The 16104-nt window shown below is 43.8% G+C and overlaps 1 protein-coding gene across 1 annotated transcript; it reads left to right on the top strand.

Moving 5' to 3' along the window:
* The first annotated feature begins 1608 nt into the window (after positions 1 to 1608).
* LOC119226939 (putative cytochrome P450 120) lies at positions 1609 to 15883 on the top strand. Its single transcript, XM_037485342.2, has 11 exons — positions 1609 to 2367; positions 3189 to 3266; positions 3492 to 3576; positions 3850 to 3885; positions 4127 to 4266; positions 4737 to 4860; positions 5653 to 5797; positions 6152 to 6256; positions 8664 to 8791; positions 13412 to 13499; positions 15537 to 15883. The coding sequence occupies exons 1-11, from the start codon at positions 2178 to 2180 to the stop codon at positions 15696 to 15698; spliced, it is 1281 nt and encodes a 426-aa protein (XP_037341239.1). The 5' UTR covers positions 1609 to 2177; the 3' UTR covers positions 15699 to 15883.
* Positions 15884 to 16104: the final 221 nt, after the last annotated feature.

Here is a 16104-nt window from a genome sequence, read left to right as displayed (position 1 = left end):
AGCCGCACAGCTCGGCGCCCCCCGCCACGACGCCGCAGCCGCACAGCTCGGCGCCCCCCGCCACGACGCCGGAGCCGCACAGCTCGGCGCCCCCCGCCACGACGATGCCGGCGCCGCACCGCCCGGCACCCCCCCAGACCCTGACGCCCTGTCGCCGACCCGGCACGCCCCCCGAGACCCTGACGCCCGGTCGCCGACCCGGCAGGCCCCCCGAGACCCTGAGGCCCGGTCGCCGACCCGACAGGCCCCCCGAGACCCTGAGGCCCGGTCGCCGACCCGGCAGGCCCCCCGAGACCCTGAGGCCCGGTCGCCGACCCGGCAGGCCCCCCGAGACCCTGAGGCCCGGTCGCCGACCCGGCAGACCCCCCGAGACCCTGAGGTCCGGCCGCCGTAGCGGTCGGCCCCCCGAGACCCTGAGGTCCGGCGGTCATCCCGGCCGGAGGGACCCGACCCCGTGCCGCCGACCCTTGGAGTCCCCTGGGCGGCCGGGGGTTGTCGGGTTCCCCGCCCTCCCTCCCTTGTCTGTTTTTCTGGGTTCCACCCTCCGTCTGGAATTCGGTCCTTGAGGGGGGGGTTCTGTCACGGTTTGGGTCTGCGTGTCTTATTTTGTAGCTTTCTTGTGTCTCGTGTCTCTGGGTAACTTCACTTCCTGTCCTGTGATTGCCTGATTGCTTCCACCTGTGTCCAATCACCTGCACCTCCCTTGTGTATTTAAGCCCTGTGTGCCAGTTGTCCTTTGTCGCGTCATTGTCTACGTCAGTTGCCGTTGGTGCACGTTCGTCTGTTTGGTGAGTCTTATGTTTTGGAATAAAGAGCACGTCTGGAACTCCTGCGTTTGAGTCCTCCCTTCCGCCTGCACCAGCATCCTATTCTGACACTTGGTGCTGCTGCAAAGCAGAACCTTAATTAAAAACATTTTGTCTGATGCTTGTTGGTTGTTGTGCTAAATGCTGCTTGAACATTGAATAATATCATAATTATGACTTACTACATACCTGCATGTTGCAGGACTGCATTCAAACAGGTTACTATCACCACAGCAACTGCCACTTTTACTACCTATTCATCCTGTTACTATCCATCCTACTGTTACTGGGAGGACCAGACCAACCTACACCTCTGCATCTGCCCCATCTTTGATGCTTACTATCCATTCAGGCAGAAAAACAAAAAGTTCCTCCCTGGATTTGAGAGTCGCTGTGTCTGGAGCAGTCCCTGTCCAATGCCAATTAAGATGTCAGGCTCTGTGGAATTTAAAAGTGTTTCAAGTGCGCACAGATATGCTATAAATGGTCTTTAAAGAGATTCACCCCTCTCCTCCAATGCTTGCGGCTGCCGGGCCACCTTGAGATGCTAAAGCACGGTATTTAACAGCTACAGCGAGTACAAGGCTGCATGAACGCTCCCTCCGTTACTTGTTTGCATGTTATGGACCATCAGTACATCATGACAGGTGGCAGCAGCAAACGTTGTATTAACAGCAGTATAATATTAACTTATTTATTCACATTTCATATACATTAACCATGAATTTATTCATTTATTTTTTGCATTGATTCATGAATGTGTGTTAAATACTAAACAGTTTGGGTGTTCATTGAGGAAACTCCTGTTGATTGGTTTGGGAACTAATAATGACAAGTAGCTGAAGACCTGCAAAAGCACATGTTCAAACAAAACAAAGATCAAAATGTAACATTGAAAACATAATCTTTTGGGGTTGAGGGAACAAATCAACATTCAGAAAAACCGTTAAAAAAATTGAATAAACCGTGCCGCCTCTTTATTTTTCTCCAAAAGGCCAGCGTCCTATTCGGCAGGCCACAGTGCCGCAGTGGTTATAGCAGATCGGTTCTGTAGCTTTACACTAAGCAGCAGAAGTTAATCTTAACTAGAACAAAACAGTGAGAATTACGTCTAATTACGGACGTCCCGTGAACGCACCACCCACCGGTGCGCACACCTCCGCTCACCTCGCGAAGAAACCGTGACGACACTGAGGTCAAAGTAGTTCGACACACGGACAGAAGCCCCGCGGAGCAACGTGACAGCAGGCGAGGACACCGCCATTGACCCCGAACTTGGATCCATTGGTTAAAGTTTATAGTCACTGTCGTTTTTTTTTAGCTAGCGTTGAATCCACCTGACCAAAAGCAAGTCTTCCTGCGAGCGACCGGATGGCTAAACTAGCAGGAAGCGCCGGTGTGCCGGTGCTCGGGGACAAGTCGCTGGACTTCTACCGGGACCCGGTGACTTTCTGCCGGCAGAGGATCGAGAAACACCGGGGCAGAGTGTTTCAGTGCCGCGTGCTGAATAGACCGACCGTCTTCATCTGCTCCGTGCGCGGGATGAGGGAGCTGCTGTGCGGTATGTTGTGCGTGCACGTGCGTGCGTGCGTGCGTTTGTGTGCGTGTGTTTGTTTGTGTGTGTGTGTGTACGCGCGCGCCAGTATCCAGCAAGTAAGGCAACGACGGTACTGATTACATTTTATTGGCGGCCTGCTTGGAGAATCGATCAATTTGACCGATCATGACTCTGCAGTTTTGTCTCCTTGTGATACCGATGGAGTCATTGTTCTTTCATTAATGATTAATCCTTCGGAGATGCGATTGTGGTCTGTAGTTGAGGGGGGTTAAACATGTAAAAAAATATTTTATATATAGAATTGTAAGACCATTTTACACTAATTGTACTGTATGCCGTAGAGAGCAATAACTCCGAGGCACAAAGGGATGAATTCCCTTTTTAATGGGTGTTAAATGAGTGTGATCCGTCATGGGAGACACTGGTGATGTTACATGAGAGGGGAGAGGATGTAACCCAGACGGATCTTTTATTCTCATCTGCTACCCTTTGGTGTTAGTTTGACAACGAAATATTCCAACTTTACGATGGAATTATAACTAAAAAATGAGATGGAAGTATATTAAATAGAGTTCATAAAGATAATATAATCGTTGAATTAGATACTGCCTTTAAAATATGTTTCTTTAGTTTAAGATTGTAGTGCCCATACTGTACCATAGTCTGATAAATAACAGAAAAAACTCTTCAGTTCATTATATTCAAGAAGATTTTCTAATAATAACAAACAGTTCTTGTTACATTTGTCAATGTTTGCATTTGAACGTGTAACTAAAAAATATACTTGTAGTACTATTTTTAAAGTGACGTGTTGTGTGTTTCAGAGAAGTCAAACACTTTTCTGAAGGATCCAACTGACTTGATGACCAACATGTATGGCGACACCGTCGTCACCACGAATGGTAAACACACGCACACACGCACACCCCCAAAACCCTCACAAACAGCCAATGAATGGAACAGATATTTTATTTATTTATTGCTAATATAAGAAAAAACAGTCCAATTCTTTCCGAGATGCAGACTCAAAATTTGTTGTATTATAGTATTGACACCTATAGGTTCACACGCTCAATGTAATGGAAGATTAATATACTCGTCGAGTGTCTTGTGTTTGTGTATTTTAGGTGAGGAGGCGTATCTTCTTCGTCTGTCACTCACCACCTTGTTCACAGGAAGCGGTTTGAAATCCTCCAATGATTATATCACAAGGTAGGGGACCAAATGGTTTACAAATAATAATAGTGTGGCTCTATACCTAATGTTCAGGCCGTGGAGCTCATCAGGATTGTTACTCTAAGTATATAAATTCTCATCATCATTTTTGTCTAATTTGTGGTGCAATGGGTGAAGAAGTCCGTATTGCAACAAGAGTGTTTGCATCACATGTCAAGGGCTTCTTGAGTAAGAACTGGCCAAGACTACCGTCTAAAACGTCCTCAAAATGTGTGTGTGTGTGTTTGATCTACCTCTTTCCCTCGACAGTGTATGTGAGCGCCATCTGAAGGACCTCTCTCTCAGGTAACAAATAATCTACTTAATTATTAAAGCTTTACAATTGTTGTACAAGACATACAACTGAAAATCAGAACTGATGGATACGCAGTAACAAACAACCATTTCAGCTTCCATTTTTCCTCAAATACTTGTTTTTTCCTTATGGATTCTTACTTTTCTTTGTGCTTGTGGTTCTCATCGCCGTGCACACAGTTTCATGACGAGTGGTAGATAGTTAATCATTTCATTTATTGTATCTGTGTAGTGGGCGGCCTCCGTGTTTATACTCTGCCTTCAAGCGCCTGGGGACGGAGTTGGTGTTGGGCCTTTTCCTCAACGTACGAGCAGAAGAGCAGCCCCAACTTTTCCAGGAAATCATGCAGCTCTGCACCCAGCACTGGCATGGTAGGGGCAAGCCAAGTGTGCTGTTTATGGACACACACCTACACACACACATCTAAAAACACACCCTTTTTTTCTTATTTGCCTTACAAATACACGGTCCAGTGGCCACCTAAGTGCATGCTGACCTGTGGACAGTAAACATGTAAAGTTTCACGTTGATAGAGGGAGGTTCACTACTCTTTAGAGGAGGCTTTTTTATGGCCCAGCTGACCCTATTATGGGACACTTGGGATGAACAGGATTCTTGCCGTTTCCCAATTTTTGTTTTTTATTTGAATGCAGCACTGGCCTTGTTACAAACTCACACTAAAAGCCTTGTGATCTTCTCCAGACGCATTTATTTGAGTCAGCTTTGTTTTGCATTGTATTGCAAAACCTTCCACTTCTCCTTTCAATTCAGCTCAGTAAATGTGACATTTTTATGTGTTTTTGCCCTTCTCTTTGTGTGTTGTTCCGTGAACAACTTGCAGGTCTGATCTCCGCTCCGGTCAACCTGAAAGTTCCTCTGTGGTCGTCGGGTTTCTCCAACGCTCTGGACGCCAGAGACAGACTGATGGACATCATCAAAGACAAACTGAAGAATGACACACAGGGGTGAGGCTGGAATCTGTCAGTGTACTTCTGCCTTTCTCTGACACACACACACACACACACACACACATACACACACACACACACACTAATCCGAGTAGAGACAGAAGAAGCAACCCCACTGCTTCTTTACTTCCCCTCTTGAGTGTCGTTTTTAGGCTTTTGTACCGTTCTCTTGTACACAATCCCACACACAGCCGTTTTTATTCAACAATCTTGTCTACCTCTTTCTTCTATTCGCCAAAGATTTGCCAGCACTTATGTTTGTTCGATTTTAAACTTAATTAAACTCATCAGCAAATTTGGTGAAATAAACCTGAAAATTGTGCAAAAATAATCCTTCCTCCTGGCCTGTCGACTTCCTGTATCACGGCCTGAGCTCTGGACTCCATTTCCCCATCTCCACATTTTGTGTCATTTGTGCCTTAGAAAGTCTGCGTACTTTGTAGTTCTGAGTTCCGCTTTTTTTTTTTCTTTGGCATCGGGCAAAGGTGACCTTCGATCTTCATTCGTTATCTGCTTCGTCTCTCGGCCGGGCTTTTTGGATCAAACCTACCTTTACTCAGTCTTTACAAGTACATCGAAATGAACCAGGATGTTGATCTTTCACTGACATTGTAGTGGGTAAAAGCTCTGTCCCTCTCTGCCGTAAATCCCAGGCTTGTCGAGGCTGCTGCTCTCTGATTACGCTGCAGTTTGTATGTTGCTCCCAGATTTTTCCTCACTGATAATGACGTCGTTGATGTGGAACCTTTAAACTATCCCTATGTTGCTCTCTCCTCTGTCTGCCTCCAGCTTCGTGGGCTCCCTCGGCTCTTTGCCGCTGCCCGACTCCAGTTCTGCCTCCCAGCATCTGCTGCTGTTCATCTCCGCTCTGATCCCCAAAGCTCTGGCTTCGCTGCTCACCTCCTTCACGCTGGCACTCAGTGGAAACGAACAGGTATGCAAACACGGATAAGGAGGTTGTGTGTCGAGACAAAACAACAACCAAATGTGACGGACAAAAATACATGCCGTTGTTTAAATGATTCCAATAACACTAGGCTATTTAGTTCAATACAAGAACAAGGTATAACCCTGTTCTGTAGGAAAGGTAACCTTAAATGACTTCAGTTCTGAATAGGCCCTATATAAAATAAAATAAACTTTTCTTCAATGGGGTGAAAATAAAAGCTTTGTAACAGCATTTTTTTCCTTCGTGGAGGCCTAGGATCCTGGGTCATAACTCTTCTTGTCCAATGCTTCTGCTTTTAAATAAGAATTACCTACAGTAATCTGTCTCTTTCATGTGAAGCAACGTCGGCGAGCTGCCGAAGATCCCGACTACCTACGCAGAGTACAGCTGGAGGTTCAGAGACTTTGGCCTCCTTTCATTGGCGGACGCAGAATAGCTGATCAGGTAGGACTGTTCACCAGGGGACTTGGTTACATCCTGTAAAATCACCCATTGCTGAATGAGTGTTGGGTATTTCTTATCTTGTGTTTTGGATTTGAGACGTTCATTGTCCCTGAGACATTAGCCGTTGTGTTTGAGTGTGCGTGTGTGTGCACACCTGTCTGTGTGTGTAAGGGGAACTCTGCTGTGTACCTTAATCCATAAAATGAAATAACAGTGTTAAAAAAGTAAATAGTTTTCAGCTGCTGTACATTGCAGGTATCGTTTCCTCGAACATTTAAAAAATCAGTGCAGAAGTAGAAGTAGCAAGAGTTAAGCTTATAAGCAATGTAGACAGCAACATTTAAGAGCAAATTTATGGAATATAGTATATTATTCTATTATGTTTGAAATACAGATATTGCAGATTCCCGTGTTGCACTCCTCTCCTCTAGATGGCGCCATATTTCTGTTGTTGGAAGTCTCCCCTGTTGTCACTGCCTATTCTTGTGTTTTCTGTAAAGTGCAATGAGCTATAGTGACTGGACATATTACATCGGCCCTGCAGTAAAAAAACTGAAATCTTGTAATGTTCCGTTTTTTTCTTCTTCTGATGCTCAGTTAATGTTATTGGGACAATTACACAAGTCTTCACATGGAACTAACTTAAATGTAATTAAATGATCTACTGCAGAGCTGTTTTAATTATTATTTTACACTCCTTGTTTTAAAAAAACATAAATTAAATTTTAATTTTCCATGCATCCATTATTTTCATGTGCTTATTATCGATAAAGGGGGAAGAATATTATAATTTATAACCCACATTTCCGTGTAAACCTCTGTCCTAGACATTTAACAATTGTAAATGCCGACTATATATTTTACAGCAAATATTTGAATTCATTAAAACGAGTGCTTTCAGGTTTGCTCTCAGCACGCTCAGCCAACACGATGCCTGACTTCTTCAAAAGTCCTGCCTCTTGATTGGCCGGCGACTTGCTCCCAGGGCTGCGCCACCCACCTCTCTGCTTCGGCTGTGTTTATCATTATGACCTCATCAAACCGCCTTATGCAACAGCTCAATCGGAGGCATTGATCCCTCCCTGCCATTGATTGCCTCCGCTCTCCCGGAAAGGGAGTGAGCGGGCTGTGTTCGGGGCTTAGGGTCCGGCAGTGGGATTGATGGATGCTGGTGGCACTGTGAGGCCGAGTGGAAAGCCATTTGTCACTTCTGGGAAACGCACCAGCGCTCTGATTCCCGACGCCCTCGGCGGGACGCGGGGGTCATGATGTGTGGGCGTTTTTGGAGAGCTTAAGAGAAGTAACAACTCAAAGAATAATGTGTTTTTGCAAGATGGATTAGTTAGTTTTAGGGGAGGAAGACGACTAGAATATCAATGCAGACTCAAATTGACTAGATGATTTGTGTTGAAAAGTACTTAAGCCGTAGTAAAGAATTTATCTTTTGGACGACTAGTTAATTGCCTCTGTAAAAGTGCTAATATGACCTCTCGACTAGAACCAGGTCAAGTCTTTTATTTAATGTAAGGACCATTATGATGCTATCTTGGCTTTTACATTGATTTCATTTTTAATATTGAACAATAACAAGGAACTCGAGCAGAAAAGGTTCTGCCCTACCCTGGGAAAATATATTTTAGTGTAAACAATACCAATACAAAAAAAAGCGCTGGATCCAGAGTGATAAGAGTCGATGAGATGTTGGAGAGAGAGAGAGAGGTTATTAGTATTCTGAATCCGGTGGAAAAAGTAGAAGCTTCATCCAGGTGGAACTAAGATATGCAGCCGTTTTCAGGGTCAGTGCGTGCGTCTGTAGACGCGTGAATTTGTGAGCGAGACATGAACGGCAGTGGCAAAGGCATCTTTCACTGAGAACTGGGAGAAAGAAGGAGGATTATAAAAGATGTTCTACTCCAGCAGCAAAAGAGGAACGAGTCAAAAGAGGAACGAGTCAGGAGTAGAGGAAACGGAAACGGTGATCCTGTTTTGTGGTGGTCCATTAGTGCAGCTACTAATGGATGGAGTCAATAGGCAAATTAAAAGGGCAACAATTGGGTAAGTGGTATTTTTGCCCAAGGTGGGTCCTTTCCCCAGAGCTTAGGGAAAAATCAACATTAAAATGGATCTGCAATTCACAATTCAAGTCAAACACAAGTTTGGAAGAAGTCTCCCATTCATTCTGGTTCAAAGGGGCATTAATATCATAAAGTTGGATCATTGCTGTGGTAACATTCTGTTTTGATTTGTATCTAATTACTGTAAAATCTGCTTCACAATCATGAGCCTCCTGATCAACAATTTGTAAAATACGTGGACGTTATTGATTTGATCCAGGATTCGTTCGGTGCTTTGTCATTTAATTATTTTAACGTATGGAAATGTGATTTCTCCCACTTTCTATGTGTAGGACTCCACGCTGGCAGGATTTCATGTCCCAAAGGGTTATGGGGTAATCTATATCAGCCATTCTGTCCACCGCGACCCAGAGGTGTTCGATCAGCCAGACAACTTCCTGCCAGAGCGATGGAGCGGAAGGTAAGCATCTTAGATTTGTCTTTAACCCTTTGTTTATTAAGCTTCATTGCAGAAGAGACCTAAAAAAGCAATGTTTGTAATTTAGTGTGATCTGGTGGTAGAAATGTATGAATATGATGTTCATGATAATGTTTACATTGGTGTGTAATTGCCTCAAAATAGGAATCGGTGTGTTTTCTTTAACTTAGGATGAGACCCTTCATGTCTTCATAGGGAAGGAGTCCTATTCCAACAACCTGCCATGTTGCGCACGTTCACCATGTTGCGCACGTTGACCGTGTTGCGCATGTTGCACATGTTGCACAATGTGCAATGCACATGTTTCTAAAGTAGCCCCGAATGGACCAACTAAACACTGGTCCTGGAGAGGTGCCTTTTTGAGAACAAAGAACTCTCAACTCATCTTAGGTTTGTATTCTTTACAAAGAGCAATTGCTTTCGTCAAGTGCTGCCACTTTTCTTAGATAATCAACAATCACAAAAGAAGCAAGAGGAGACGATTTGTCCACAAAGAGGTGCAGAACCTACTGCAGGTTTATATTAAACTCTGTGTAACCATGGCAACAGCAAAGGGAGCTCCCCTTAATTTCAAAGGTGTACAGTTATAGCTTAAGTGGAGTGGATACATTACACAAATGAGTTATTACATATAAGGGGAGAATATTTAGTCACAACTAATCTCTAACTGACTAGTGTAAATGTTAAATGCGTAGTTAAATGAACCGTAATCAAACATTTGTTCAACATTAAAACAACGGTGCACAAAGGTTGCTCATTCTAAATGAATGAATGAATGAATGACTAATGTACAGAGATGTGTAAGTCCTGAATGTAGGGCAGGTTGGCACAGTAATTATCCTTTTTTTTAAAGTTAGCAATTTTGTCATAAAATTAAAAAAAAAACACACAAAGCTGCCGACATATATATTTTTTGTCTAGGAATCTTATCTTCAGTCTGCTTTGTAAATGTATATTGGGAATCCTGCTGGTTTGCGTGGGTGTACATGGTCGCTGCTCTCAGCCTGCTACCTGCTCAGGTAGAAGGTAACCGGCTCATACCTCCTTCACCAATTCACTCTCACTTTCATTCATCCACTTCCCCCATTCACCTGTTTGTTCTCATTCACGATTGTTCATTCAGGCGACAGAGCAAGGGCTGAATGGGGTTGTGTGGGGGAGATCTATGAATGTATGTATGTATGTAGGGAGCTGCTACCATGGAAACCAGTCATCTGACACTGTCTTTACCAATAGGGATTCCCTGTGTATTTCTGCGTGTGTGTGTGCGGGGGGTGGGGGATGTTGCCCTGAGGAGCGAGACGGTATACACAATATGAGTCAGAAAAGATCCTATTCTGCTTGTTTTCGAATGTGTGTGTGTGTTTCTCAAAACAAAAAGAACGTGATTACTGTAAAAAGAAATGTATTTGCGTGTGGGGCCTAATCCCCCCCACCACAATGTCTCAGTATATTTTCTGTGGATGTGAGGATTTATCCATGCGTACCAGTTTACCACTGGTTGACCCATTTTAAGGGTATAATTTAATTCAAAGTAATCTCTATGGTCAGAAAATCTACTAAAATAAATACTATTATATATGACCTTTTCCACAATGGCGAAAGGCCAAACTTTGTAACGATTCTTGTAACAATGTGACGAGCTACTTGTGCATAACCCAATATTCACTGAGTGGTGGGTGACCGAAGTGAACGTAGCAGCGGAAACACTTGATGGAGGAATAGACAGGTGACTGCTGCCATGGTAACTGTCCAGCTCATACCGGTTTCTAACAAGGGGGATTCCCTATGTGCTCTTTTGGGTGCCTGTGTGAGCTCTGGAGGATGACATGGGGTTGAGGAATGAGTCATAGATTTTCCTTGGAGCAGATATAAAATCAAGCAAATACCAACAAAAAAGATCGTCAACAAAAAAAAAGGTTTTGTCTCAAATTTCTTTTACATAAAATACAATACCTCAAAAAGATTCAAAGCAACACTTTATTCACACATTATTCAGATCTGTAGCTCATCCGTCTTTGTTGTCGACGTGTCTGTTGATTACAATCAACTGCCTGAGTACTGTTGTTCATTTTGAGTTCATCCCCATCAGACCGTCTGTACCAAAAGTCCTCACTAGTGAACCCCATTCATCAGCTAAAGACGAGACCCCAGCCCAAGTGGTGTTTACTCATGTTGGTGTTGTTCACTAAAAACTAGGTTTTTGGAAAATGCCCTTTTTTTTTAATAAATAAAACTCCATACTGTATTTGTGACCCGATTGACTTGTTGCTGAGGGGTAATTGCAGGTGTCGTATGTGTAATCTAGGTTTGCGTGTGTCTAAATTGCAGCTCAAACTAGTGAGTTTCCCTCAGGATGTGTGTTTACTGTATTTACCCTTCCAACCGTCAATTTATCATCCGGTCTGTTCCTCTCTCCTCCTGCCTGTCTTTTTCTCTTCTCCTCCATCTCTCAGTCTTCCTAGAGGTCATTTTCCTGTCTGCTTCGATAGTGGCTTGCCTCCTTTCTCTGCCACCTGGCCATGTAATTTAATGACTGCGGTCCTGCCCACCTACAATAACTGCAGTTTAACCACATCATCTCTTTGTGTATGCGTGTTTCTGTGCGACAAGTGCGTATATCGTCCGTCGTGTGTCGGTACATACTGTATCCTCAGCTCGTGGGTTTGTGTGCTTTTCCAGTTGGAGGCAAATGGTCGAGCTGGCGAGTTAACATCCTATCAAACGCCCACACAGGCTCCGGCCTGTAGGCAAATGAATCGGAAACACCGATTCAAAATGTGGGCTACTGTTTAGTTGCTGGTTTTAGATGAGTCTGAGGACCGGGGGTTTTCCTGCATCTGTACAGATGGGGGGTTTCTTTTCAAAACCGAGCCTGAAGATCACGGAGCTTCAGTTCTGTGTATTAATCAACCTTTTTTACAGTTCACTGAAAGGTTCCTGGAAATCCTCAATTGATTTGAAGCATTACTAATTATAGGGAACATAGCATTCAATAAGACTGTTAGGTTTTAGTGTCTAGAGAATAATCACAATCACACGTTTAACATTTACCTTTTGATGCTCCAGGTCAAAACATTGATGTTATACAACTAAAAATGGAAATACTTTTTCACAATGTATTCAAGTGAAAATATAATATAAAAGGAAATAAACCACCGAAAGATTTGGAGATGAATTCCTTCAGAATCCCTTTTGTTAACGCTAATTCTTTACTGGATTAATTATATGCCATCCAGGCCTCAGAGCTCATTCATTGCATTTGTAGACACTTTAGAGTAGATAACTGTCCTATAAATTATACTTCTCTGACTTCCTATCTATCGAGCATATTTGTTATGGCTTTCTGCTGGATTGCTCGGTGACACTTCCTCTCTCTCCCTCGGTATTACAGACGGCACACGTCTCGCTGTTTCAGGATGAGCCTAGAAGTACATTAGACAGATGCTGCAGAGAACACTAATATTCTCCCTTCTCTAACTCACACACACACACAAAGCCCCTCACATACACTGGACCCAGACTATACACAGCACTAATGCTTCCTGTTTGCCTTTAATCAGAGCTCAGGTTTCAGGAAGACAGGATGCATTAGTGGTGAGAGGGGAGAGTCGGCCTGCATTAGCACGCTGAAGACAAAGCTGATGGCTGGAAACAACCACCATCTCTTTATTTTGCAGTACATGCTTAGATGACAAGTTTTAATGTTACAGGAGGCCTGGCAATTGGAGTCAGACTAACAACGTGTGTCAGGATGTTTCAATGAATCGGAACAGCGTAGTTTGATCGGCCACCTCTCAGTTCTGTCAATCTGCCCCCACTCAACAAGATTTTTTTCTTTTCTTATGCCACTGAGCGGACATAAATCAGCTGAAGCAAGCTAGATATCTATACCTGGTTATTTTGTATCATGCAGGCTACACATCACACACAACCCCGCCACCAAGTTTTTTTTTTCTTATTGAGAGTTTTTTGAAAGTAACGCCTAAAGAAATATAGCACGGCCTCTGTAAAAGCAACAATTGGCTGGTAGAACACACCAGAGGCGGGGCCTAACAGTCAGCTGGTATGAGGCATGGATGAGTGGTGGAGCTTAACAATTACGTGATACAACACATGGAGGAGCTGTGGAACACAGAGGAGAAGCAAAATAAATACAATGCAAGCAAATCCATTAAGAAACAAACTGACCCAGACAGTATTGCACTACAGAACCAGTGAAACAGAAGCAGTGCATTGTTGTGTTTATTTCTAAATCAACCAGCTTCACTGACTTGCTCAGTGGATCTCTGGCCACTCGTCAGGTCGGGTCAATGGTTGAGAGACGTGGCTTGTTTCCTCCATGCCGTCGCCATCAGCGGATCAATTTACATCCCGTCTGATGATCACCCCGTAACTAACGGCACATTCTGTCATCCTATGTTGTATTATATTTCAGCATCAAGTGGTCATTATTCATTATTAGAATATGGTTTATATGTTTCTGCATTAACTGATCCGGGCATCATTGTTACTCTTAAAAATGTGTCATTATATATTATAATTGTTTACATAAGAATTAAATGATCAATACTGTATGTGACTATGTATTTGTATGTGCAGAAATGCAGGCCAGGAGCACGTCCTGTGTTCCTTCGGCAATGGGCCCAGAAACTGTATTGGAACTAAACTTACGGATGTTTTCCTTAAGGTGAGTGCATTGCTTTGCTCCAAAACACCAAACCACATGCATACAGGCACAGTCTGTAAGATTGTTGTAACAACAACATAATGCGTTTTTTCTGTTCTCTGACTGAGCGTCTCACCTCAGTCCATAACTGCAGAAATGGCATACAAACTAAGAAGAAAGGGACATAGTGAGAGGTGAACCATGACCACTCCTCATGGGAATGAATAAAAACGTGTGTGTGTGTGTTATGCTAACAAACAGCCGAGATACAAACTGTCCTATTCAAACCACCTGCTAGTCCCTCCGGTAGCCTTCACCATAGCCACCATTGCTTATTATAAGGAGACAAGTACACACACACACACATACTGAGCCTATGGAACGAGAACCGGACAGGTGTGTTACAGGTGCAACAACAGGAAGGGCAGGGATTTCCCATGTGGGGATGTTCGCTCTGGAAACAGCAGTGACTCTTTACGTATGTGTTGTCAGGTTGGCGTCCGACTCACAACAACCACAGCGCACTGCTGGATTCCCACATGTAAAATTAAATGGAAGCATTCCTGCATGTTTTCAGTTATCACAGACAAACTGCGTGTAGGTTTACACGCATGTATGACAAAAAAATTGAATATTTTACACCTCCCAAATCCATCCCATGCTCAGTGTTGTGAACTTAGACTTTAAACTTGTGGCAATGCAAAGTTTAAAATGTTGTATCTTAATGGCTGACCCTTTAGTGTTTCCAGGTGACTCCTTTTGAGACTTTGAAGGGGTTTCAAATGTGTTGGAGACTTAATGCTCGATGGCCGGCTGTTATGCACTTGGGTGGTGTGTTTGATGGAGGGAAGGAAGCAAGTTCTACCGGTCAGCTAATGAGAGGCTTATCTCAACAGTTTACATCCGTAGATCCACTAAAACAGAATCTAAATTCATGAGGTGATTAAAGAGCCTAAACGGAAACACTCAAATTCAAACATAATGTGTATGGGGGTGTTACTGAAAGCTATCCTTATATGTTAGGGATGAGTCAATCCTATATTCACACCACACACAAACGAGTCCTGGGAAATGAATGAATGAATGGAGCGTATTTATGTATTTATTAATATTTAAATGTATTTGCTTTAGACCAGTCCTTGGATCATCTATATTAATTAAAATCAGTCTGATTCCTTTTTGTTTTGACATCAATTGAATTCCAGACACATGATGTCATCTTTATCCCCGGGCCCAGCCCTGCTCCTCCATCTGTGAGCCCATGAATTCTCTCAACGCTTCAGTAGATGTTCTCTGCAATGTTGAGCAGCTTGAGCCAACACTGCCAGGGGATAATGCACAAGTAGTGCACACACTATCCATCACCTTGTCAAGTTATATTTTGTACCAATGTGGCACGCATTGTACCTCATCCTGTGTGTCTGATTGGCTCTCATCAGACTGACTACCACACACACACACACACACACACATAAGAGGGTGTGACCAGAATAAAAAGTAGACCACAGGGATCTAGGTCAGAGATGTGAGTCATCGCCTCCTTGCTTCATCCTCACCCTTCCCTCCTTCCTCCCACCCCCACCATCATCACCCTTACCCAGTTTCATCGTCTTCTTCATCCCCCCCTCTTCAGGAAAATCTTCATTCACAAAGTGCAGGGAGGCAGTGCAACTTGCTTTTACGGGTTAATGTGCAGTGGCTCTGAATCTGTGGCTGGATATCGACAAATCGACATTGCTGCCAGCCCTGGAGCTCTGAATTCAGGCATGTAGAGTGAAATAGGATCAGGATCTTTACTAAAAGTAGTCCGGTTAATTTGAGACATTTTGGTGAAACACGGTAAGATGCTCAAATTAGCACAGACGAAAGTGTACAGAGGACCTAATGTTCTCTTTCAACTTGGCGGGCGAAAGGTGTTGCATTCCTACTTTTCAAAATCTGTAAAATACTGGAAAACAAACATAACAAGTGTTATGGAGGTTGTAGCTTATCAAGTGAGGAGATTTTCAATGCCATCCCGCTGCTTTTAATTCTACTCTAACTCTAATTTTTTACCAGGAAGCGTGCATGTACCTGTTAAAGAACTGCGACTGGTGTTTGGACCCTCCATCGCAAGACCTTGAGTACAAATGGCTGCCTGTTTCTCGCCCGGCCAACCCCCCCGCCATCTCCTTTACCCGACTCCACGCCACCGGATCTGACAGGAGCGACACCAGCTAGGATGCACAGTATGTTTGGTGATTGTGGAGGGGGTGGGAGAGAAAAACATGTGAAAAATGTTGAGCAGCTTACGCCTCTCTAGAAAAAATACCCCTCTCTAGAATGTGCAGTACAACCTGGAAAATATGTGATCAAACCCAGAGGGAAGCCAGCGAACTGTAAAGCGCACCCTCCCCCCCCCCCCCCCCGCTGCTGCATATAATACAGCAATCGTCGTGGGGAAAGCCGAGGAAAGTGCTGGTTTCACTTTGTGTTCCTGCTCTGCTTGAACTATCTGCCACAAAGGACAAAATAAGTGACGCGCACGATCCACTTATTACTGAATCTGACACAGCCAGACAGCTTTTTTCCTGTTTTTTAATGAGTCATTTATGTCTGTCTAAAAAGATTTAAGATTCAGAACATA

Source organism: Pungitius pungitius, chromosome 18, assembly GCF_949316345.1.
Source record: "Pungitius pungitius chromosome 18, fPunPun2.1, whole genome shotgun sequence".
NCBI classification, from domain to species: Eukaryota; Metazoa; Chordata; class Actinopteri; order Perciformes; family Gasterosteidae; genus Pungitius; species Pungitius pungitius.
This window is presented reverse-complemented; position numbering and strand designations above follow the sequence as displayed.

Coding starts and splice junctions, on each gene's coding strand:
- LOC119226939 (XM_037485342.2), top strand. CDS start 2,178: ATGGCTAAACTAGCAGGAAGCGCCGGTGTGCCGGTGCTCGGGGACAAG. Junction 3,267..3,491: donor CACCGTCGTCACCACGAATG/GTAAACACACGC, acceptor TGTGTATTTTAG/GTGAGGAGGCGTATCTTCTT. Junction 3,577..3,849: donor TCCAATGATTATATCACAAG/GTAGGGGACCAA, acceptor TTCCCTCGACAG/TGTATGTGAGCGCCATCTGA.